Source organism: Poecilia formosa, unplaced genomic scaffold, assembly GCF_000485575.1.
Source record: "Poecilia formosa unplaced genomic scaffold, Poecilia_formosa-5.1.2 Scaffold8, whole genome shotgun sequence".
In the NCBI taxonomy this organism is placed as follows: Eukaryota; Metazoa; Chordata; class Actinopteri; order Cyprinodontiformes; family Poeciliidae; genus Poecilia; species Poecilia formosa.
Window position 1 is genome coordinate 3,259,325 of NW_006799947.1, and position 22,148 is coordinate 3,281,472.

General features: G+C 39.9%; 1 protein-coding gene across 1 annotated transcript in view; it reads right to left on the reverse strand.

The window, feature by feature from the left end:
- Positions 1–22,148, reverse strand: part of LOC103155428 (rho-associated protein kinase 2-like) — a 47,405-nt gene that overhangs the window by 9,842 nt on the left and 15,415 nt on the right. Inside the window, exons 2-31 of the mRNA XM_016663244.1 lie at positions 20,405–20,486; positions 20,214–20,314; positions 18,676–18,813; positions 18,303–18,563; positions 17,101–17,245; positions 16,878–17,016; positions 16,690–16,781; positions 16,448–16,607; positions 16,295–16,349; positions 14,224–14,312; positions 14,084–14,132; positions 13,858–13,993; positions 13,438–13,529; positions 11,865–12,111; positions 11,544–11,650; positions 11,149–11,327; positions 8,748–8,869; positions 8,557–8,657; positions 7,019–7,156; positions 6,646–6,906; positions 5,444–5,588; positions 5,221–5,359; positions 5,033–5,124; positions 4,791–4,950; positions 4,638–4,692; positions 2,567–2,655; positions 2,427–2,475; positions 2,201–2,336; positions 1,781–1,872; positions 208–454 (exon numbers count right to left, since the gene is read on the reverse strand). Of these exons, the coding sequence (XP_016518730.1) occupies positions 208–454; positions 1,781–1,872; positions 2,201–2,336; positions 2,427–2,475; positions 2,567–2,655; positions 4,638–4,692; positions 4,791–4,950; positions 5,033–5,124; positions 5,221–5,359; positions 5,444–5,588; positions 6,646–6,906; positions 7,019–7,156; positions 8,557–8,657; positions 8,748–8,869; positions 11,149–11,327; positions 11,544–11,650; positions 11,865–12,111; positions 13,438–13,529; positions 13,858–13,993; positions 14,084–14,132; positions 14,224–14,312; positions 16,295–16,349; positions 16,448–16,607; positions 16,690–16,781; positions 16,878–17,016; positions 17,101–17,245; positions 18,303–18,563; positions 18,676–18,813; positions 20,214–20,314; positions 20,405–20,486 (3,898 nt within the window). The remainder of the gene's footprint in view (positions 1–207; positions 455–1,780; positions 1,873–2,200; positions 2,337–2,426; positions 2,476–2,566; positions 2,656–4,637; positions 4,693–4,790; positions 4,951–5,032; positions 5,125–5,220; positions 5,360–5,443; positions 5,589–6,645; positions 6,907–7,018; positions 7,157–8,556; positions 8,658–8,747; positions 8,870–11,148; positions 11,328–11,543; positions 11,651–11,864; positions 12,112–13,437; positions 13,530–13,857; positions 13,994–14,083; positions 14,133–14,223; positions 14,313–16,294; positions 16,350–16,447; positions 16,608–16,689; positions 16,782–16,877; positions 17,017–17,100; positions 17,246–18,302; positions 18,564–18,675; positions 18,814–20,213; positions 20,315–20,404; positions 20,487–22,148) is intronic.

Sequence of the window (22,148 nt, forward strand, 5' to 3'; positions counted from 1 at the left end):
GTGCAAACTAAACTGTCAGAGGGCGCTATTTCACAGAAAAACCATCTGAAAATTATAGAAAAGGCACCCAAAGTCCTTCACAAAACCTGAAGTACGGCATCCAGATAAATACTAAGTGTTGCTGCACTGCCAAATTCATGGGGGAACAATAAGCATGGAAGTCTACCAGCAGCCTTTCAGGAAGTGCTGCGTTTGTGTTTCCCCTACCCATCAGGTCAGTGATGGTCTCTGAGCCTTGGCTGTGCTCCCGCCTCTCTGACTCCAGCGCCGCCTGCAGGCTGATGCACTCCTTCTCCAGGCTCAGCTTGCTGCGCTCCAGCAGGCAGCATTTATCCTGCAGCTCGCGCACGTTGGCCTCCAGCTGCTGCAGCTGCTTGCTGCTCTCCGTCTGAGCTTTGCGGAGCCTCGTCGCCGCTTCTGTCTCGGCCCGCAGCAGCGTGTTGGCTTCTTCCAGCTGCGAAGTCATCCGTTACGAGGTTTTAACGAGTGAAAAGAGAACGGGCAAATAAACCGAAAGACGTCAGCGTCAGCTTTTACCAAATGTTTAAAATCTGGTGAAAAAAAAGTATTCATTTAATTTACCGTCACCCTAATTTATATAATATGTAGCTTAGGGATGTTTTGAGAGTGCACGAAACTTTCAGCAGAAAATAATTGAGTAAAGTTGCTCTTTTTAAAATGTCAACTCCTTAGTCATTTTTTTCTTAGGTTGTGAGAACAGAGCCAGCAGGAATTAAAGACTTTTCCTTATCATAAACAAAAAATAAACATTAAAACCTAATATAATCGTGGTCAAGAGCCACAAATAATGGATGAAGCATGTATATTGTTATATAATAACTTTGTAAACAAACATTTTGAACTATAAGTCAACACATTTTCATGTTTCAATTTCGTTTTTTTAAAGGGATTAATATAATTCCTTCATATTTTACAACCAGAAGCGGCACTTTAAAAATGTTCACGTCAATTATTTTTATAAATGTCTCCTGAAGGTTCCCTGATCTTCTGAGGACTTTGGTGTTGTCCGCACGGAACTATTTTTATCTCTAATTATTTCCACATCTGCTGAGTTTGTAAAACGGCGACTGCACCCAACAAATAGATGTGGATCGTTCCCATCTGCTCGATTTAATGGACATGTTTGAATCTGCTTTCATTTAACTGAATATGTGTGGTGAATGTGGTGCAAAAGTAAGCTGCAGAAAGCATGTGCAAATTATGCCAAAAAAATACCCCACTGGATAATTACATTGCTTTGTGAATTTGCATGTTTTAAAATGCTACTTTATTAACTGTGGACGAGTTGGAGAATTATTTGAAAACAACGTAGATGCTCTGTTGGATCTCATTAGCAGCAGGTTGTTTTTGGCTGGAGAGAAAATAACTTTGACCTACAGGTGCTCCAGAATGAAATGGTCAGAAGATGAAGAATGGACCCAATGTGGAATGAATGCAGCTGAGAAAGCATGTAGTTTACAGCTTTGGTTTTAAAGGTTGTATCAATGTGGAAGTGCATTCATGTCTTCCTGCTATTTTATTACACTTGAGGCGAGTCTGGATGCTCACAAAGCATTCTCAGTGATCTTGTAGCAGATTTCTTCAAACGACAGTTTTAAGCTTTAAACAGATGTTTCTGCAAGGAAAATTGTTGCATCGATCAAGTATATATCTAAATATGTGTAGCAAAAATTATAGTCGGTCTGCAAAGATGCTCATCAGCTTCACCATGCTAAAAGAAGATTACAAAAGTAAATTAATAAAGTTGGGGGAAAAAAACCTGTTTCTGCAGGTGAAGGTTCTTCTCGTTGGAAATATGCGAGTTTTGATTTCTTTTCTTCATGTCGTCCAGCTGGTCTCGAAGGCTGTTGACTGCACAAAAACAAAAGTGAAGCACGGACAAGTTAAGCTGCAGTCATCAGTGCAAAAACTGTAAATATGCAAACCAGAAAAAGACACAAAACAAAAGGGGTCTTCGTGTTTTAGCGTTTAGGAAACACTTTTATAATTTGACCAGGTGGGGGCAGCATTGCACACCTCATCTTCTAATTCATTTGCATCTATCAATGGTAACGATCGCTTTGTTTTTCACTCAGCAGCAACAAGGAGCAGATTAAGGAGTGAAAACAGGAATGATTAGTATGCAAGTGATTTCATAACACTGCTGTCAGAACCCGGATCTGCAAAGAGAGTCTTGTACCTTCGTTCTCCAGGCAGCGCTTCCTGTCGGCCTCGTTCTCGGCCTTCCGGTGGCTCTCCAGACTTTTGTGCTGCAGCAGGGCCTTCTCTCGCTCCAGCTGCCTCAGATTTGATTCCAGGCTCTTTCTGCTGCTCACCTAAAAGTCAATCAGAAAAGGAAAGAAAGCTGGGATCTCTTCGATTCTGATCTAAAACATCATATAAATCCTTTGATTCCAGACACGCACCTCTTCCTCAAGTTCTTTGGTTATTTTTTCTAAGCGGACGGTTGCAGCTCTGCAGAGAAATACATGGATAAAACATGAGTCAAGGTTTCAGCAGTTTGCACACCACAGTGGCGACATATTTGCATTTGCTGATCTTGCACCTGCATTTGTTCTCTAGTTCATCTTTGACATGTTTATCTTTATTCATCTGAAGCTCCAGATGGTGAAGTTTCTTCTGAAGCGCAGCCGACTGAAAACAGAAAACATCAACAAGCGATTAGAGGAAGATCGTTTTAGAGCTTCATTTGAGCAACGCCTGGAGCCAATGTCTGTCTGGAGATGTGAACAGCAGAGAACATTTTGGAGTTTGCAAGGATGACATGCCCGCAAATACCAAACTCACCAATAACACACCTGTACACACTAAGGTTTCCCAGTTGTTGTTTTTTTTGTTTTTTTTTAAACCTGCAAACAACCTAAAAATGGTAAACTGCGACTTCCTCATCTGAAATTTAGAGCAACGTGTTGGCAAGAAAGGTACATCCTTTAATAAACTTTTTTTCTTGTCATCTTTCATCTAGAGATGTGCTACTGCACTGCGCAACTGTTGGATACCCCAAGGCTCCATCTTGGATCGAGTCCTTTTCTTGTTTCCGTTGGTGCCTATTTACAAAAAGCACAACAGCCTATTTTGCCATTTTGCTTATCATCTGCAGAAATATCTGTATATTCTAGAAGAAATATTTAGATTCTTGTTAAACTGTCTTACAGATAGACCAACATGACAAGAGACAACTTCCTGAATCGCAACAAAAACAAAAACAAAACAAGCGCTTAGGGGATTTAGGCTGTGACAGTGACATTGGTCCAATAACTTAGAAAACACTTTATTTTAATCTACACTGATCAGGACTAAAACTAACTAAATAATCTCTATAATGATGTTCCTAATCCAAAAACATCAACTATATTTACAGTTAACAATGAGCAATAAATAAAATTCGAAGAGGTCAGACAAAACAACTTCTAAAACTCACAACTGGAGAAATGGAGGGAAGAGGTGGGCCTTTGAGTCACCAAATCTCCATGGCAACCATTAGATACTATTTACATGCAAACTGATTGTTTGGGTGAAAAGCCAGGAACAAGCATTGTCTCCCTTACCATCACAAATCTAAAAAAAGAGGAAGTAAGCTAAATGATGCAACGGCTTTGACTGGAACTGTGCTTTGATCAGATGAAGCTTTTGGGTTTGACCTTTCCTGCAAAAAAATTTAATAAAATCCACGTGTGTTTGGCATAGAGGTGGTTAACTTTATGAAGGGAAAAAAAACAGTTGATAAAGTGGATTTTTCTTCTCATGTTCGTCATTTACCTCTTGTAAAAGGCTGCATTAATGAAAGGTCAAAGCAGTCCTATTACCTGCAGAGGTACACCAATAAAACCTTCTAATAAACTGCTCATTGTAGTCATGGCTTCCTTCAAATGCCCATGTAACATTTTTACAACACCAAATGGAAATGCACTCAAACGTTCGAGATAAAGGCTGCACTTTGATCCCCAGAGGACTGTCCGCTGTTTAGAGCTGCATATGTGGGATTAGAAAGCTAATCAGTAAAACCAGTCATGACTGAAATCTGTGCAGTTACTAGAGAACTCTGGGTACTGACAGGACCTCAGAAATATGAGGGAGGATAAAAGCAATGAGGTTTTTTTTTTTTTTAATCCACTATTATGGATATAAAGTTTGATATGACATCCTTGACCAGTCCAGGAAAATGTATTTTAACCACAAAAAGAAAAAGTTTATTCTTTACAGTGTCTGCATTCCAGGAAATACAGGAAAACACTTTAACCCAAAGCGTCAGAGTTAAAGGGTTAAGATTTGTCTTTCTGACTCTAGTGATCTAATTTTGAGAATATTCTATTTTAACCAAGTTACACCTGTTTAATATAGTCATAATAATAAGAAAATATACTATAATTTTTGGCTTGCATTTGAATTATGTGGGTCTCACAGCATCTCAAACAATAAACTAATAAATTATAAAGTATTAAATACTTATTTATGTATCAAAAATTAAAAACACCTTCTGTTCTTTTCAAGATTCTTCCATTTGTCTTGAAAAGTAAATGCAGTTTTGTTTAGTTCATCTTAAGACTTTTAGAAAACGCACATGATTTAAAATCCTTTACCACTGTTAACATCACTGTGCATTTATCAGTATTTACCTCTCCTTTGGCGTTATCGTGTGCCACTGAGGAATTGTTGGCAGAATTTAACAACCTAAAAGGGAAAAAAGAACCAAAAATCACATGTGGTTAAAGTAGGAGGCCAGTTTCTAAAACAATTAGAGACAATCAGAGAGAACGAGGAGGATTTACTGGTCCTCTTTGAAGTAGGTGAAGCCAACAAACGGTAGCTGATTTCCGACAAAAGCCTTAGGTGTGGGGAATGTTTCGACATCGCCTTTGTCGTCTTCGATCTCGTCAAAATTACTGGTGTCTATGTCGCTGCTCAGCTCTGGGACCACCGGGGCGACAGCTGGTCAGAAAAAAGGGGGTGGGGGAAAAATTAAAACTTCTGGAAACGAAAGTGAGAGGAGAGCAAAGCTTGAAACTCGTACTGTCCCTGATGGTGTCAAACGTCCACAGGTCGTTCTTGAAGAACGGGTGCCGTTTGATTTCCTCCACTCCGTTTCTGCCCAACCGTACGTCTCTAAAAAAAAAACAAAAACAAAACAAAAACATTGGTATTAGTGATGAACTTGGAATAAATTTTACATAAAAGACAAAAAAAAAGATTGTTCCCCACCTGTCAGTCAGGAAGGCACAGATTATACTCTTGGCATCTTTGGAGATGTCCACATCGTCGGGAAAGTTTAGGGAGTTCTTGTGGTCCATGATCTTACTGTACGTTCCCACCAAAGAGTCGGCATAGAATGGAGTGTCGCCTGAAAGGCAGCAGGCGGTGATGAAACACAAACACTTTCACGTCCTTTCAAGATATGAATGAGACGATGAAAGGCGCCACTCACCCACAAGCATCTCGAAAATGAAGACGCCTACGGACCACCAGTCGCATTCCCTCCCGTAAAACCCATCTCCTCCCTGAGACTTCAGCACCTCTGGAGAGATGTAGTCCGGAGTGCCGACGGCTGTGTCGCAATGGACCATCCCCGTCTGCAGCAGCAAAAATAACCGAGTAAGATCCGCAAACTGGGAATCCAACAGCTGACATGTATTTTTGTTGTTTTGATTCTCTGTTTTTTTGTGGAAACGTTCTGATTTTAATGTTTAAGGTAGGAACAACCAACTAAAACAATAAACACAGAACGGTATTTTAAGTCCTAACTTATAATCAGTTCTATTGCTTATGATGTTACATAAATGAACACCAAATATCACTTTCTCATGAATTAGAATATTACACAGGAACAGTAAAAAAAAAAAAAAAAAAAAGATTTAATACAGAAAACTTTTTGTTACAGTCTACAAAGACATGGGGGAATCTGCTGAGGGTACCAATGATTTCCTCTCCAAGGAGGACTGGCCACCAAAGGTCACTGCTAAAGAAGCTGGTTGTTGACAATGTTGCGTCCAAGTTGACACGAATATAAAGTTGAGTGGAAGGATAAATTGTGGTAAAAAAAAAAGGTACCCTAATAAAAAGGGATAATCCATGCAGAAGTGGTAAGTGAAAATACTCTATACTAACAATATTCAACAGACTGATATAAAATAAAAAATGTTTCCGAGAAATTGTATTTCTAGGGTTGTATTAATTGTGAGCCAATAATAATCAAAACTGACAGAGGTAAATGTTTAAAATGTGTGACGAACGAGTTTACGTTTTACATTGAATTACTGAAATATAGCAAATACTGAACAATTTCCCCATGTATAGAGGTGGCTTGGAATATCATCCATAAATCATCCCATCCTAAAGACAACTGTACAGTGTTTCATCTTTTCTATTCGCAATTCATACCAGGACTGCATGAGACTAATTTGCTTTTTTTATTAATTTTTTTTACTTAAAAATTGTACAAATCAAAACCGAAAACACAGAGGTTAACAATAACCGCCACAGTTAATTTCAGCTTGCATATTTGCAAAACAAAACCCACTTTTGTTTTGATTTCACTGCATAATTATCCTGATGAGCTACAAAGACCTTGGACTGATGCAGCTGGAGGAACAGAAAGTGCCGTCAGTGAACTGCAACGAGCCGACTCACAGAGTCCATCTTCATGCAGGTCCCGAAGTCGGCCAGCTTCAGGTGTCCGTGTTGGTCCAGCAGCATGTTGTCCGGCTTGATGTCGCGGTGGATGAATCCCATGGAGTGGATTGAGTCCAGAGCCATCACCACCTCTGCTGCGTAGAACTTGGCCCATTTCTCGGGAACGTCGTAGGTGCTGGTGAGGTTGACCAGGTCCCCTCCTGGCATGTACTCCATCACCATGTAGAGGTAGTGCTCGTCTTGGAAGGCACAGCACAACTAAACAGGAAAATAGTCAAACAGATCCAGAAGACACTGCTGTAATCAAATCCACAAACATACGAGCTTCAGACATTCTTAGAAGGAAGTGAAAATGTTGAATATTTCACACCTGTACAACCCAGGGACTGTTTGCAAAGGCCATGATGTCTCTCTCTTCCCAGAAGAACGCCGAGTCGGAGCGCTTGATCATCTCGAACTTACTCAGCAGCTTCATGGCGTAAACTTTCCGGGACGGTTTGTGTCGGACCTGAACAATCACAATAAAAAACAATCTGAAACCAGCTGTGTGGCTTTTGTGGGCACCAGTATGAGACGATCTCGGTCAGAAAGGATGGCCTTCTCTCTGGACTACAACTTCCTCAATGTCGGATCTGACAGACAGGTTACCCAGGTTCCTCTTGAATACTGTGAGCAGTAAAGGACCTGTGGAGAGTGTCTGAACTCCGGAGATCCCCACTGTGGCTGGTGTGTCCTGCATAACATATGATCTCAAAGGAATCGATGTGAGAGTGCAGATGAGCCGTATCGTTTTGCTCCAAAAGTTGCTCGTCTCTAAAATTTGTAATTCATTTTTGTCTTTTGATTCCTCATCAGTTACTAAAGTCAAGGCTGACCTTGGGTTCACTTGCACAGTTTGGGGTTCAGTTCTGAGTCCATTTCTCTAAAACTCAACTGTCACAAATCTTTTCCAATTCCACAAACAATTGTGACAAATCTCCATGGCTCAATTTGCAACTTAACCCATATGTTTTACTCTTGTTTCCTACTTGCTCACTTATGGCAGAATTATTTGATATCATTTCAAAGATGCTTTCAATGACCATTATTCATTCCCCACATGTTGCTGTAATTGGACTTCCGGTTTACCTCGAATCAATTAGACATTTTAGCGTTAATTTTCTTACTGGCAAGACGCCGTCTGCTCCTTCGCTGGAAGTCAATTAAAGCTCCTTCCAGCACTCAGTGGCTCAATTACACAAAGACTTTTCTGAAGTTGGAGAACATTCGATATTCACTGAAAGATAGCTGATCGGTTTTATAACATGTGACGTCCCTTCCTCCTGACATTCTTCCACTTCCTTCGTTCCCTGCTCCCTCATTGATAAACACTCCACACCCTCTTACTATTTTTTATTCACTAATATGAGTAGCTAAAGAACTTTTTATTCATTTATTCAATTACTACACATAAGTATTTATTTGTTATTCATATTTTAATTGCGTACATTGTTTTTTCCACTTGATTACATTTTTGAGGTCCAAAGCAGAAAAGTAAGTGTTATAGGAGGTGGTTTGTTGTGAAATCCTCAGATTATCCAGAGATGAAATGGAAAGTGATGATGGATTAAAGATTCTCTTAAACTTTGGCTTCCTACACCGTCTTCATTTAAATTTGCGTTTTATTTAAATGCTGCAGAATGTAAAGCACGATAGACAGAATTCAAGCTTTTGTCTATTTCAGTAGGTTGACATTTCTAAAGGAATATTAATTAGTGTCATGTAATATTCTAACTCACTAACAAACAGAATTTTGAGTTTTCATTCAATACAAGCCACAATGAAGGCACGTTGTGGTCATCATCACCGCTTAGAGAGCAGTTTATGGTAATATAAAGCTATTCATGTCTTCAGCAGATCAATACTCACCAACTGGACTTCACCAAACGCCCCTCGCCCGATGATTTTAACTTTTTCAAAGTCTTCAGACTTCATCTGAAGATTTTGAAGCTCCCTGATAATGTTCTCATCTGGAATAAAAATTAACAGAATATAAAGATCAAGTCACTTTATAAAGTTTTGTTCAAGGCTTTTAATTAAGGAATTATAAAACTACTCGCATCTGTTTAAGAAGGTCTCAATGTTTTTGTTCTTTCGTAGTGCCGGGTAGTCCAAATCCAGGACCAGAGCGTTTATCGAATCCTGAAAAACATGGGAAACAATCAGACTGACCATGCAGCAGCTGTATTAGCAACAAGCAAACAAATATACAGCAAAGGCTGTGAAGTGTGTTTTTAAAACAGCAAGTTTTCTCTCCATTTTCCTCCTCCTGTCAGTTTTTATTAAAACCCTGGTGACTCACCAGCGCTGACAGTTGCAGCTCAGCCGTTACATAACAGAGCAGAACACATGAAGTAACATCATGCTGCAAAGTGCGAATCATGACCAACCACTTCTGTGCTCTAAATGTGTGGGAACCTTCACAACACCTGCAGGGAACCGCATCCTGATTTACAGCTGAGGTGTTGGGTGAAAGAGCCCACCCAACACCAGCCACCACTCACTCAGACTCAGCACTACCAGAATCACCTGCTGCCACTTCTGAGGGTTTATTTTTCTGCTTTCTCGCAGAAACATCTCGGCATCGGTGATAGTCTGAATGAAACTGAGCAGCTTTTCCCTGAGCACACAAACAGAGAAACACCTAACCCAAGGCTGAGACAGAGGAGGTGACTAATTCCTCCGTCTGCCTGCTTCAGTCTGTCTTTGATCAATGAGCACATTGTCTGCTCATAACCTTTTGAAAACAGTCGATTCCATGTGAGATGAGTCCCCTCAACACAGCGAGGACAGATTCCCTATTTACCACACGGCCCAGATAGCTACTGCAAACTAATTAGAAAACATCGAAAAAGCTCTTTAGCAAGAAAGTGCTCTAGTCATTATCGACTCAATCTCTCTGCTTTTTATCCCATTCTAACAAATGAGAAGAAAGAAACTTTCCTATCCAATATGGATGAGAGGGATAGGATACATGAATGAAAAGATGGATGGAGAGGTGGAAATAAAATAAATAAAAAAATAAGCACCTCATTCCCACCGTTTATGGTGTTAGGTCTACGATGCCTTGGACTCTATGAACCATTTAAGAATACATGGGATTATTAATTATTTGAAATTGCAGAACTCTTTGATTAAACTGAAGATGAGCTTTCATTGCGTCTTAAAGCAGATCAATGATCCAAAATATACGACCTAACCTACACAGAATTTCTTCTCCAGACAGCATCGAGCTGAAGATAATTGAGAAATGTTAATGAAGACGACCAATAAGTGTTGCACTGCAGCCAAAACTGATGTTTGAAGTATTTACAGCAGTCCATCAGTAACAATATTGTTTCTGAATATAACCATACACTTTTTAATCCCCCATGCATCGTAGTTTGGTGAGTTTTTATTTAAAACGTAGCTTCAGAAAAATTCAGATTTTTCTCAGTGCTTTAATTTGCTTGCCAGTCACTTTAATTAGCTTTTTATTTTTAAATTAAAAATAAAGGGAGAAAGATCCAAAAAGTATTCCTGATGTTTCTGATTCTGACTGTATTTCAGTAGTTGAAGTACAGAAACTTTGTCAGTAGTTTAAGAAAATAAATGCAGAGACAACCTTTCGCAAAATCACGGAAGGAGAAAAAGTTTATTCTATGCCACAAGGGGAACAAAGGTTTTATTATTTTCATTTTAGAAAGTAGAATAACTGAATTGTAAAAGTAACTTCAAATCTTCAGGCATGCGCTTTAAATAGACTGGTTAGGTTGTGGTCATTATTGACTGGACAATCAGCAATCAGTAAATCACCACAGGAACTCCTATTTAGAGCAGCTGTAGTTCCAATTTTCAGTGTAAAAGCAGAAAAGCAGCACCAGCTTCAAAATGTTCAGCCTTCAGGTAAAAATCACCGGGACCGACTGAAGTTTAGTTTCTGAAAACAGTTTTTATAACTGAAGCTGGAGCTCGGGTAACATGGGGACGCTATTAAAGAAGAATGATGTTGGTCTCTAATCGGTGCATTGTGTAACAATAAGGAAGCCATCTATCAACCTCTGGCAGCTGTGCATTCCTGAACGGCTGCTGTTTAAGCGTTGAATCAAACTGGACCAAATTTGACCCTGCGCTGTGAATACTCTGGCTTTGTGGCACAACCCTCTTTAAATCTAACTCACTTCCTTTGATATGGTTTCCTCATCTTTCTCACTCCTTATCTCACTCTTCCTGCTCCCTCCNATTCTGCCCTGAATCCCAGTTATGGATTCTTGCCCAGAATTTCATTTTTGCTTACGTTGTATTAGATTTCCATCTTTACTTGCACTTAATTTCATCCAACTTTCTCTTTTGTTGGACCGTGTTGCAAATAAAGATCAAGTATCTCAGAATCATAAATCTGCCTTTTCTGAAACAGCTTGGTTTGATCTGATTTGAGCGTCCAGGAAAAAGCCTCAAGCGTTGCTTTAAGATCCGACTGACCGTGTAAAGCAGACCTTACCCTTCATGGACTCGGACTTGGCGCCCTCGATGGTCACTTTAATCTTGCTCTTGTCTGCCAGCAGACCTCTGGTGGCTTTATGCGAGGCCTCCTCCTGCTCCAGCTCTTGCTGCAGAACCTTTAGTTTGTAGGTCAGCTCTATCTCTTTGTTGCTCATCTCCTGCACAAAGAAAAACAGGCAGAAGGCGTTCTGATTTGAAAGGAGACACAAACCACAAAACGGCAACAGGAAAATATATCCGTCTGACAGAAAAGCGAGCAGAAAGACGCGGCGACTCCAACAAAACAGATTTACAGAGGGAAACGCAAAAGCAAAAACTTTCTAAGACTTTGTAATGCTCATATTTAAAGTAGTGGAGAGATGAATTTTGTATACCTTCTCCTGGTCAGTGTATTTCTCCTGAAGCTGCCTCTTCTCAGTCTCAGCTTTGGCCAGAGCCTGTCTCTGCTGGCGAGCTTCTTCCTCCAGCCCAGAAATACGTCCTGCAACGTGCAAACTAAACTGTCAGAGGGCGCTATTTCACAGAAAAACCATCTGAAAATTATAGAAAAGGCACCCAAAGTCCTTCACAAAACCTGAAGTACGGCATCCAGATAAATACTAAGTGTTGCTGCACTGCCAAATTCATGGGGGAACAATAAGTATGGAAGTCTACCAGCAGCCTTTCAGGAAGTGCTGCGTTTGTGTTTCCCCTACCCATCAGGTCAGTGATGGTCTCTGAGCCTTGGCTGTGCTCCCGCCTCTCTGACTCCAGCGCCGCCTGCAGGCTGATGCACTCCTTCTCCAGGCTCAGCTTGCTGCGCTCCAGCAGGCAGCATTTATCCTGCAGCTCGCGCACGTTGGCCTCCAGCTGCTGCAGCTGCTTGCTGCTCTCCGTCTGAGCTTTGCGGAGCCTCGTCGCCGCTTCTGTCTCGGCCCGCAGCAGCGTGTTGGCTTCTTCCAGCTGCGAAATCATCCGTTACGAGGTTTTAACGAGTGAAAAGAGAACGGGCAAATAAACCGAAAGACGTCAGCGTCAGCTTTTACCAAATGTTTAAAATCTGGTGAAAAAAAAGTATTCATTTAATTTACCGTCACCCTAATTTATATAATATGTAGCTTAGGGATGTTTTGAGAGCGCACAAAACTTTCAGCAGAAAATAATTGAGTAAAGTTGCTCTTTTTAAAATGTCAACTCCTTAGTCATTTTTTTCTTAGGTTGTGAGAACAGAGCCAGCAGGAATTAAAGACTTTTCCTTATCATAAACAAAAAATAAACATTAAAACCTAATATAATCGTGGTCAAGAGCCACAAATAATGGATGAAGCATGTATAATGCTATATAATAACTTTGTAAACAAACATTTTGAACTATAAGTCAACACATTTTCATGTTTCAATTTCGTTTTTTTAAAGGGATTAATATAATTCCTTCATATTTTACAACCAGAAGCGGCACTTTAAAAATGTTCACGTCAATTATTTTTATAAATGTCTCCTGAAGGTTCCCTGATCTTCTGAGGACTTTGGTGTTGTCCGAATGGAACTATTTTTATCTCTAATTATTTCCACATCTGCTGAGTTTGTAAAACGGCGACTGCACCCAACAAACAGATGTGGATCGTTCCCATCTGCTCGATTTAATGGACATGTTTGAATCTGCTTTCATTTAACTGAATATGTGTGGTGAATGTGGTGCAAAAGTAAGCTGCAGAAAGCATGTGCAAATTATGCCAAAAAAATACCCCACTGGATAATTACATTGCTTTGTGAATTTGCATGTTTTAAAATGCTACTTTATTAACTGTGGACGAGTTGGAGAATTATTTGAAAACAACGTAGATGCTCTGTTGGATCTCATTAGCAGCAGGTTGTTTTTGGCTGGAGAGAAAATAACTTTGACCTACAGGTGCTCCAGAATGAAATGGTCAGAAGATGAAGAATGGACCCAATGTGGAATGAATGCAGCTGAGAAAGCATGTAGTTTACAGCTTTGGTTTTAAAGGTTGTATCAATGTGGAAGTGCATTCATGTCTTCCTGCTATTTTATTACACTTGAGGCGAGTCTGGATGCTCACAAAGCATTCTCAGTGATCTTGTAGCAGATTTCTTCAAACGACAGTTTTAAGCTTTAAACAGATGTTTCTGCAAGGAAAATTGTTGCATCGATCAAGTATATATCTAAATATGTGTAGCAAAAATTATAGTCGGTCTGCAAAGATGCTCATCAGCTTCACCATGCTAAAAGAAGATTACAAAAGTAAATTAATAAAGTTGGGGGAAAAAAACCTGTTTCTGCAGGTGAAGGTTCTTCTCGTTGGAAATATGCGAGTTTTGATTTCTTTTCTTCATGTCGTCCAGCTGGTCTCGAAGGCTGTTGACTGCACAAAAACAAAAGTGAAGCACGGACAAGTTAAGCTGCAGTCATCAGTGCAAAAACTGTAAATATGCAAACCAGAAAAAGACACAAAACAAAAGGGGTCTTCGTGTTTTAGCGTTTAGGAAACACTTTTATAATTTGACCAGGTGGGGGCAGCATTGCACACCTCATCTTCTAATTCATTTGCATCTATCAATGGTAACGATCGCTTTGTTTTTCACTCAGCAGCAACAAGGAGCAGATTAAGGAGTGAAAACAGGAATGATTAGTATGCAAGTGATTTCATAACACTGCTGTCAGAACCCGGATCTGCAAAGAGAGTCTTGTACCTTCGTTCTCCAGGCAGCGCTTCCTGTCGGCCTCGTTCTCGGCCTTCCGGTGGCTCTCCAGACTTTTGTGCTGCAGCAGGGCCTTCTCTCGCTCCAGCTGCCTCAGATTTGATTCCAGGCTCTTTCTGCTGCTCACCTAAAAGTCAATCAGAAAAGGAAAGAAAGCTGGGATCTCTTCGATTCTGATCTAAAACATCATATAAATCCTTTGATTCCAGACACGCACCTCTTCCTCAAGTTCTTTGGTTATTTTTTCTAAGCGGACGGTTGCAGCTCTGCAGAGAAATACATGGATAAAACATGAGTCAAGGTTTCAGCAGTTTGCACACCACAGTGGCGACATATTTGCATTTGCTGATCTTGCACCTGCATTTGTTCTCTAGTTCATCTTTGACATGTTTATCTTTATTCATCTGAAGCTCCAGATGGTGAAGTTTCTTCTGAAGCGCAGCCGACTGAAAACAGAAAACATCAACAAGCGATTAGAGGAAGATCGTTTTAGAGCTTCATTTGAGCAACGCCTGGAGCCAATGTCTGTCTGGAGATGTGAACAGCAGAGAACATTTTGGAGTTTGCAAGGATGACATGCCCGCAAATACCAAACTCACCAATAACACACCTGTACACACTAAGGTTTCCCAGTTGTTGTTTTTTTTGTTTTTTTTTAAACCTGCAAACAACCTAAAAATGGTAAACTGCGACTTCCTCATCTGAAATTTAGAGCAACGTGTTGGCAAGAAAGGTACATCCTTTAATAAACTTTTTTTCTTGTCATCTTTCATCTAGAGATGTGCTACTGCACTGCGCAACTGTTGGATACCCCAAGGCTCCATCTTGGATCGAGTCCTTTTCTTGTTTCCGTTGGTGCCTATTTACAAAAAGCACAACAGCCTATTTTGCCATTTTGCTTATCATCTGCAGAAATATCTGTATATTCTAGAAGAAATATTTAGATTCTTGTTAAACTGTCTTACAGATAGACCAACATGACAAGAGACAACTTCCTGAATCGCAACAAAAACAAAAACAAAACAAGCGCTTAGGGGATTTAGGCTGTGACAGTGACATTGGTCCAATAACTTAGAAAACACTTTATTTTAATCTACACTGATCAGGACTAAAACTAACTAAATAATCTCTATAATGATGTTCCTAATCCAAAAACATCAACTATATTTACAGTTAACAATGAGCAATAAATAAAATTCGAAGAGGTCAGACAAAACAACTTCTAAAACTCACAACTGGAGAAATGGAGGGAAGAGGTGGGCCTTTGAGTCACCAAATCTCCATGGCAACCATTAGATACTATTTACATGCAAACTGATTGTTTGGGTGAAAAGCCAGGAACAAGCATTGTCTCCCTTACCATCACAAATCTAAAAAAAGAGGAAGTAAGCTAAATGATGCAACGGCTTTGACTGGAACTGTGCTTTGATCAGATGAAGCTTTTGGGTTTGACCTTTCCTGCAAAAAAATTTAATAAAATCCACGTGTGTTTGGCATAGAGGTGGTTAACTTTATGAAGGGAAAAAAAACAGTTGATAAAGTGGATTTTTCTTCTCATGTTCGTCATTTACCTCTTGTAAAAGGCTGCATTAATGAAAGGTCAAAGCAGTCCTATTACCTGCAGAGGTACACCAATAAAACCTTCTAATAAACTGCTCATTGTAGTCATGGCTTCCTTCAAATGCCCATGTAACATTTTTACAACACCAAATGGAAATGCACTCAAACGTTCGAGATAAAGGCTGCACTTTGATCCCCAGAGGACTGTCCGCTGTTTAGAGCTGCATATGTGGGATTAGAAAGCTAATCAGTAAAACCAGTCATGACTGAAATCTGTGCAGTTACTAGAGAACTCTGGGTACTGACAGGACCTCAGAAATATGAGGGAGGATAAAAGCAATGAGGTTTTTTTTTTTTTTAATCCACTATTATGGATATAAAGTTTGATATGACATCCTTGACCAGTCCAGGAAAATGTATTTTAACCACAAAAAGAAAAAGTTTATTCTTTACAGTGTCTGCATTCCAGGAAATACAGGAAAACACTTTAACCCAAAGCGTCAGAGTTAAAGGGTTAAGATTTGTCTTTCTGACTCTAGTGATCTAATTTTGAGAATATTCTATTTTAACCAAGTTACACCTGTTTAATATAGTCATAATAATAAGAAAATATACTATAATTTTTGGCTTGCATTTGAATTATGTGGGTCTCACAGCATCTCAAACAATAAACTAATAAATTATAAAGTATTAAATACTTATTTATGTATCAAAAATTAAAAACACCTTCTGTTCTTTTCAAGATTCTTCCATTTGTCTTGAAAAGTAAATGCAGTTTTGTTTAGTTCATCTTAAGACTTTTAGAAAACGCACATGATTTAAAATCCTTTACCACTGTTAACATCACTGTGCATTTATCAGTATTTACCTCTCCTTTGGCGTTATCGTGTGCCACTGAGGAATTGTTGGCAGAATTTAACAACCTAAAAGGGAAAAAAGAACCAAAAATCACATGTGGTTAAAGTAGGAGGCCAGTTTCTAAAACAATTAGAGACAATCAGAGAGAACGAGGAGGATTTACTGGTCCTCTTTGAAGTAGGTGAAGCCAACAAACGGTAGCTGATTTCCGACAAAAGCCTTAGGTGTGGGGAATGTTTCGACATCGCCTTTGTCGTCTTCGATCTCGTCAAAATTACTGGTGTCTATGTCGCTGCTCAGCTCTGGGACCACCGGGGCGACAGCTGGTCAGAAAAAAGGGGGTGGGGGAAAAATTAAAACTTCTGGAAACGAAAGTGAGAGGAGAGCAAAGCTTGAAACTCGTACTGTCCCTGATGGTGTCAAACGTCCACAGGTCGTTCTTGAAGAACGGGTGCCGTTTGATTTCCTCCACTCCGTTTCTGCCCAACCGTACGTCTCTAAAAAAAAAACAAAAACAAAACAAAAACATTGGTATTAGTGATGAACTTGGAATAAATTTTACATAAAAGACAAAAAAAAAGATTGTTCCCCACCTGTCAGTCAGGAAGGCACAGATTATACTCTTGGCATCTTTGGAGATGTCCACATCGTCGGGAAAGTTTAGGGAGTTCTTGTGGTCCATGATCTTACTGTACGTTCCCACCAAAGAGTCGGCATAGAATGGAGTGTCGCCTGAAAGGCAGCAGGCGGTGATGAAACACAAACACTTTCACGTCCTTTCAAGATATGAATGAGACGATGAAAGGCGCCACTCACCCACAAGCATCTCGAAAATGAAGACGCCTACGGACCACCAGTCGCATTCCCTCCCGTAAAACCCATCTCCTCCCTGAGACTTCAGCACCTCTGGAGAGATGTAGTCCGGAGTGCCGACGGCTGTGTCGCAATGGACCATCCCCGTCTGCAGCAGCAAAAATAACCGAGTAAGATCCGCAAACTGGGAATCCAACAGCTGACATGTATTTTTGTTGTTTTGATTCTCTGTTTTTTTGTGGAAACGTTCTGATTTTAATGTTTAAGGTAGGAACAACCAACTAAAACAATAAACACAGAACGGTATTTTAAGTCCTAACTTATAATCAGTTCTATTGCTTATGATGTTACATAAATGAACACCAAATATCACTTTCTCATGAATTAGAATATTACACAGGAACAGTAAAAAAAAAAAAAAAAAAAAGATTTAATACAGAAAACTTTTTGTTACAGTCTACAAAGACATGGGGGAATCTGCTGAGGGTACCAATGATTTCCTCTCCAAGGAGGACTGGCCACCAAAGGTCACTGCTAAAGAAGCTGGTTGTTGACAATGTTGCGTCCAAGTTGACACGAATATAAAGTTGAGTGGAAGGATAAATTGTGGTAAAAAAAAAAGGTACCCTAATAAAAAGGGATAATCCATGCAGAAGTGGTAAGTGAAAATACTCTATACTAACAATATTCAACAGACTGATATAAAATAAAAAATGTTTCCGAGAAATTGTATTTCTAGGGTTGTATTAATTGTGAGCCAATAATAATCAAAACTGACAGAGGTAAATGTTTAAAATGTGTGACGAACGAGTTTACGTTTTACATTGAATTACTGAAATATAGCAAATACTGAACAATTTCCCCATGTACAGAGGTGGCTTGGAATATCATCCACAAATCATCCCATCCTAAAGACAACTGTGCAGTGTTTCATCTTTTCTATTCGCAATTCATACCAGGACTGCATGAGACTAATTTGCTTTTTTTATTAATTTTTTTTACTTAAAAATTGTACAAATCAAAACCGAAAACACAGAGGTTAACAATAACCGCCACAGTTAATTTCAGCTTGCATATTTGCAAAACAAAACCCACTTTTGTTTTGATTTCACTGCATAATTATCCTGATGAGCTACAAAGACCTTGGACTGATGCAGCTGGAGGAACAGAAAGTGCCGTCAGTGAACTGCAACGAGCCGACTCACAGAGTCCATCTTCATGCAGGTCCCGAAGTCGGCCAGCTTCAGGTGTCCGTGTTGGTCCAGCAGCATGTTGTCCGGCTTGATGTCGCGGTGGATGAATCCCATGGAGTGGATTGAGTCCAGAGCCATCACCACCTCTGCTGCGTAGAACTTGGCCCATTTCTCGGGAACGTCGTAGGTGCTGGTGAGGTTGACCAGGTCCCCTCCTGGCATGTACTCCATCACCATGTAGAGGTAGTGCTCGTCTTGGAAGGCACAGCACAACTAAACAGGAAAATAGTCAAACAGATCCAGAAGACACTGCTGTAATCAAATCCACAAACATACGAGCTTCAGACATTCTTAGAAGGAAGTGAAAATGTTGAATATTTCACACCTGTACAACCCAGGGACTGTTTGCAAAGGCCATGATGTCTCTCTCTTCCCAGAAGAACGCCGAGTCGGAGCGCTTGATCATCTCGAACTTACTCAGCAGCTTCATGGCGTAAACTTTCCGGGACGGTTTGTGTCGGACCTGAACAATCACAATAAAAAACAATCTGAAACCAGCTGTGTGGCTTTTGTGGGCACCAGTATGAGACGATCTCGGTCAGAAAGGATGGCCTTCTCTCTGGACTACAACTTCCTCAATGTCGGATCTGACAGACAGGTTACCCAGGTTCCTCTTGAATACTGTGAGCAGTAAAGGACCTGTGGAGAGTGTCTGAACTCCGGAGATCCCCACTGTGGCTGGTGTGTCCTGCATAACATATGATCTCAAAGGAATCGATGTGAGAGTGCAGATGAGCCGTATCGTTTTGCTCCAAAAGTTGCTCGTCTCTAAAATTTGTAATTCATTTTTGTCTTTTGATTCCTCATCAGTTACTAAAGTCAAGGCTGACCTTGGGTTCACTTGCACAGTTTGGGGTTCAGTTCTGAGTCCATTTCTCTAAAACTCAACTGTCACAAATCTTTTCCAATTCCACAAACAATTGTGACAAATCTCCATGGCTCAATTTGCAACTTAACCCATATGTTTTACTCTTGTTTCCTACTTGCTCACTTATGGCAGAATTATTTGATATCATTTCAAAGATGCTTTCAATGACCATTATTCATTCCCCACATGTTGCTGTAATTGGACTTCCGGTTTACCTCGAATCAATTAGACATTTTAGCGTTAATTTTCTTACTGGCAAGACGCCGTCTGCTCCTTCGCTGGAAGTCAATTAAAGCTCCTTCCAGCACTCAGTGGCTCAATTACACAAAGACTTTTCTGAAGTTGGAGAACATTCGATATTCACTGAAAGATAGCTGATCGGTTTTATAACATGTGACGTCCCTTCCTCCTGACATTCTTCCACTTCCTTCGTTCCCTGCTCCCTCATTGATAAACACTCCACACCCTCTTACTATTTTTTATTCACTAATATGAGTAGCTAAAGAACTTTTTATTCATTTATTCAATTACTACACATAAGTATTTATTTGTTATTCATATTTTAATTGCGTACATTGTTTTTTCCACTTGATTACATTTTTGAGGTCCAAAGCAGAAAAGTAAGTGTTATAGGAGGTGGTTTGTTGTGAAATCCTCAGATTATCCAGAGATGAAATGGAAAGTGATGATGGATTAAAGATTCTCTTAAACTTTGGCTTCCTACACCGTCTTCATTTAAATTTGCGTTTTATTTAAATGCTGCAGAATGTAAAGCACGATAGACAGAATTCAAGCTTTAGTCTATTTCAGTAGGTTGACATTTCTAAAGGAATATTAATTAGTGTCATGTAATATTCTAACTCACTAACAAACAGAATTTTGAGTTTTCATTCAATACAAGCCACAATGAAGGCACGTTGTGGTCATCATCACCGCTTAGAGAGCAGTTTATGGTAATATAAAGCTATTCATGTCTTCAGCAGATCAATACTCACCAACTGGACTTCACCAAACGCCCCTCGCCCGATGATTTTAACTTTTTCAAAGTCTTCAGACTTCATCTGAAGATTTTGAAGCTCCCTGATAATGTTCTCATCTGGAATAAAAATTAACAGAATATAAAGATCAAGTCACTTTATAAAGTTTTGTTCAAGGCTTTTAATTAAGGAATTATAAAACTACTCGCATCTGTTTAAGAAGGTCTCAATGTTTTTGTTCTTTCGTAGTGCCGGGTAGTCCAAATCCAGGACCAGAGCGTTTATCGAATCCTGAAAAACATGGGAAACAATCAGACTGACCATGCAGCAGCTGTATTAGCAACAAGCAAACAAATATACAGCAAAGGCTGTGAAGTGTGTTTTTAAAACAGCAAGTTTTCTCTCCATTTTCCTCCTCCTGTCAGTTTTTATTAAAACCCTGGTGACTCACCAGCGCTGACAGTTGCAGCTCAGCCGTTACATAACAGAGCAGAACACATGAAGTAACATCATGCTGCAAAGTGCGAATCATGACCAACCACTTCTGTGCTCTAAATGTGTGGGAACCTTCACAACACCTGCAGGGAACCGCATCCTGATTTACAGCTGAGGTGTTGGGTGAAAGAGCCCACCCAACACCAGCCACCACTCACTCAGACTCAGCACTACCAGAATCACCTGCTGCCACTTCTGAGGGTTTATTTTTCTGCTTTCTCGCAGAAACATCTCGGCATCGGTGATAGTCTGAATGAAACTGAGCAGCTTTTCCCTGAGCACACAAACAGAGAAACACCTAACCCAAGGCTGAGACAGAGGAGGTGACTAATTCCTCCGTCTGCCTGCTTCAGTCTGTCTTTGATCAATGAGCACATTGTCTGCTCATAACCTTTTGAAAACAGTCGATTCCATGTGAGATGAGTCCCCTCAACACAGCGAGGACAGATTCCCTATTTACCACACGGCCCAGATAGCTACTGCAAACTAATTAGAAAACATCGAAAAAGCTCTTTAGCAAGAAAGTGCTCTAGTCATTATCGACTCAATCTCTCTGCTTTTTATCCCATTCTAACAAATGAGAAAAAAGAAACTTTCCTATCCAATATGGATGAGAGGGATAGGATACATGAATGAAAAGATGGATGGAGAGGTGCAAATAAAATAAATAAAATATAAGCACCTCATTCCCACCGTTTATGGTGTTAGGTCTACGATGCCTTGGACTCTGTGAACCATTTAAGAATACATGGGATTATTAATTATTTGAAATTGCAGAACTCTTTGATTAAACTGAAGATGAGCTTTCACTGCGTCTTAAAGCAGATCCATCCATCCATCAATCCATTTTCCTTCACCCTTGTCCCTCAGTGGGTTCGGGAGGGGTGCTGGTGCCTATCTCCAGCTCACGTTCCGGGCGAGAGCCGGGGTACACCCTGGACAGGTCGCCAGTCTGTCGCACTTAAAGCAGATCAATGATCCAAAATATACGACCTAACCTACACAGAATTTCTTCTCCAGACAGCATCGAGCTGAAGATAATTGAGAAATGTTAATGAAGACGACCAATAAGTGTTGCACTGCAGGCAAAACTGATGTTTGAAGTATTTACAGCAGTCCATCAGTAACAATATTGTTTCTGAATATAACCATACACTTTTTAATCCCCCATGCATCGTAGTTTGGTGAGTTTTTATTTAAAACGTAGCTTCAGAAAAATTCAGATTTTTCTCAGTGCTTTAATTTGCTTGCCAGTCACTTTAATTAGCTTTTTATTTTTAAATTAAAATTAAAGGGAGAAAGATCTAAAAGGTATTCCTGATGTGGTCTAAATTCTGATTCAGAAACTTTGTCAGTAGTTTAAGAAAATAAATGCAGAGACGACCTTTCGCAAAATCACGGAAGGAGAAAAAGTTTATTCTATGCCACAAGGGGAACAAAGGTTTTATTATTTTCATT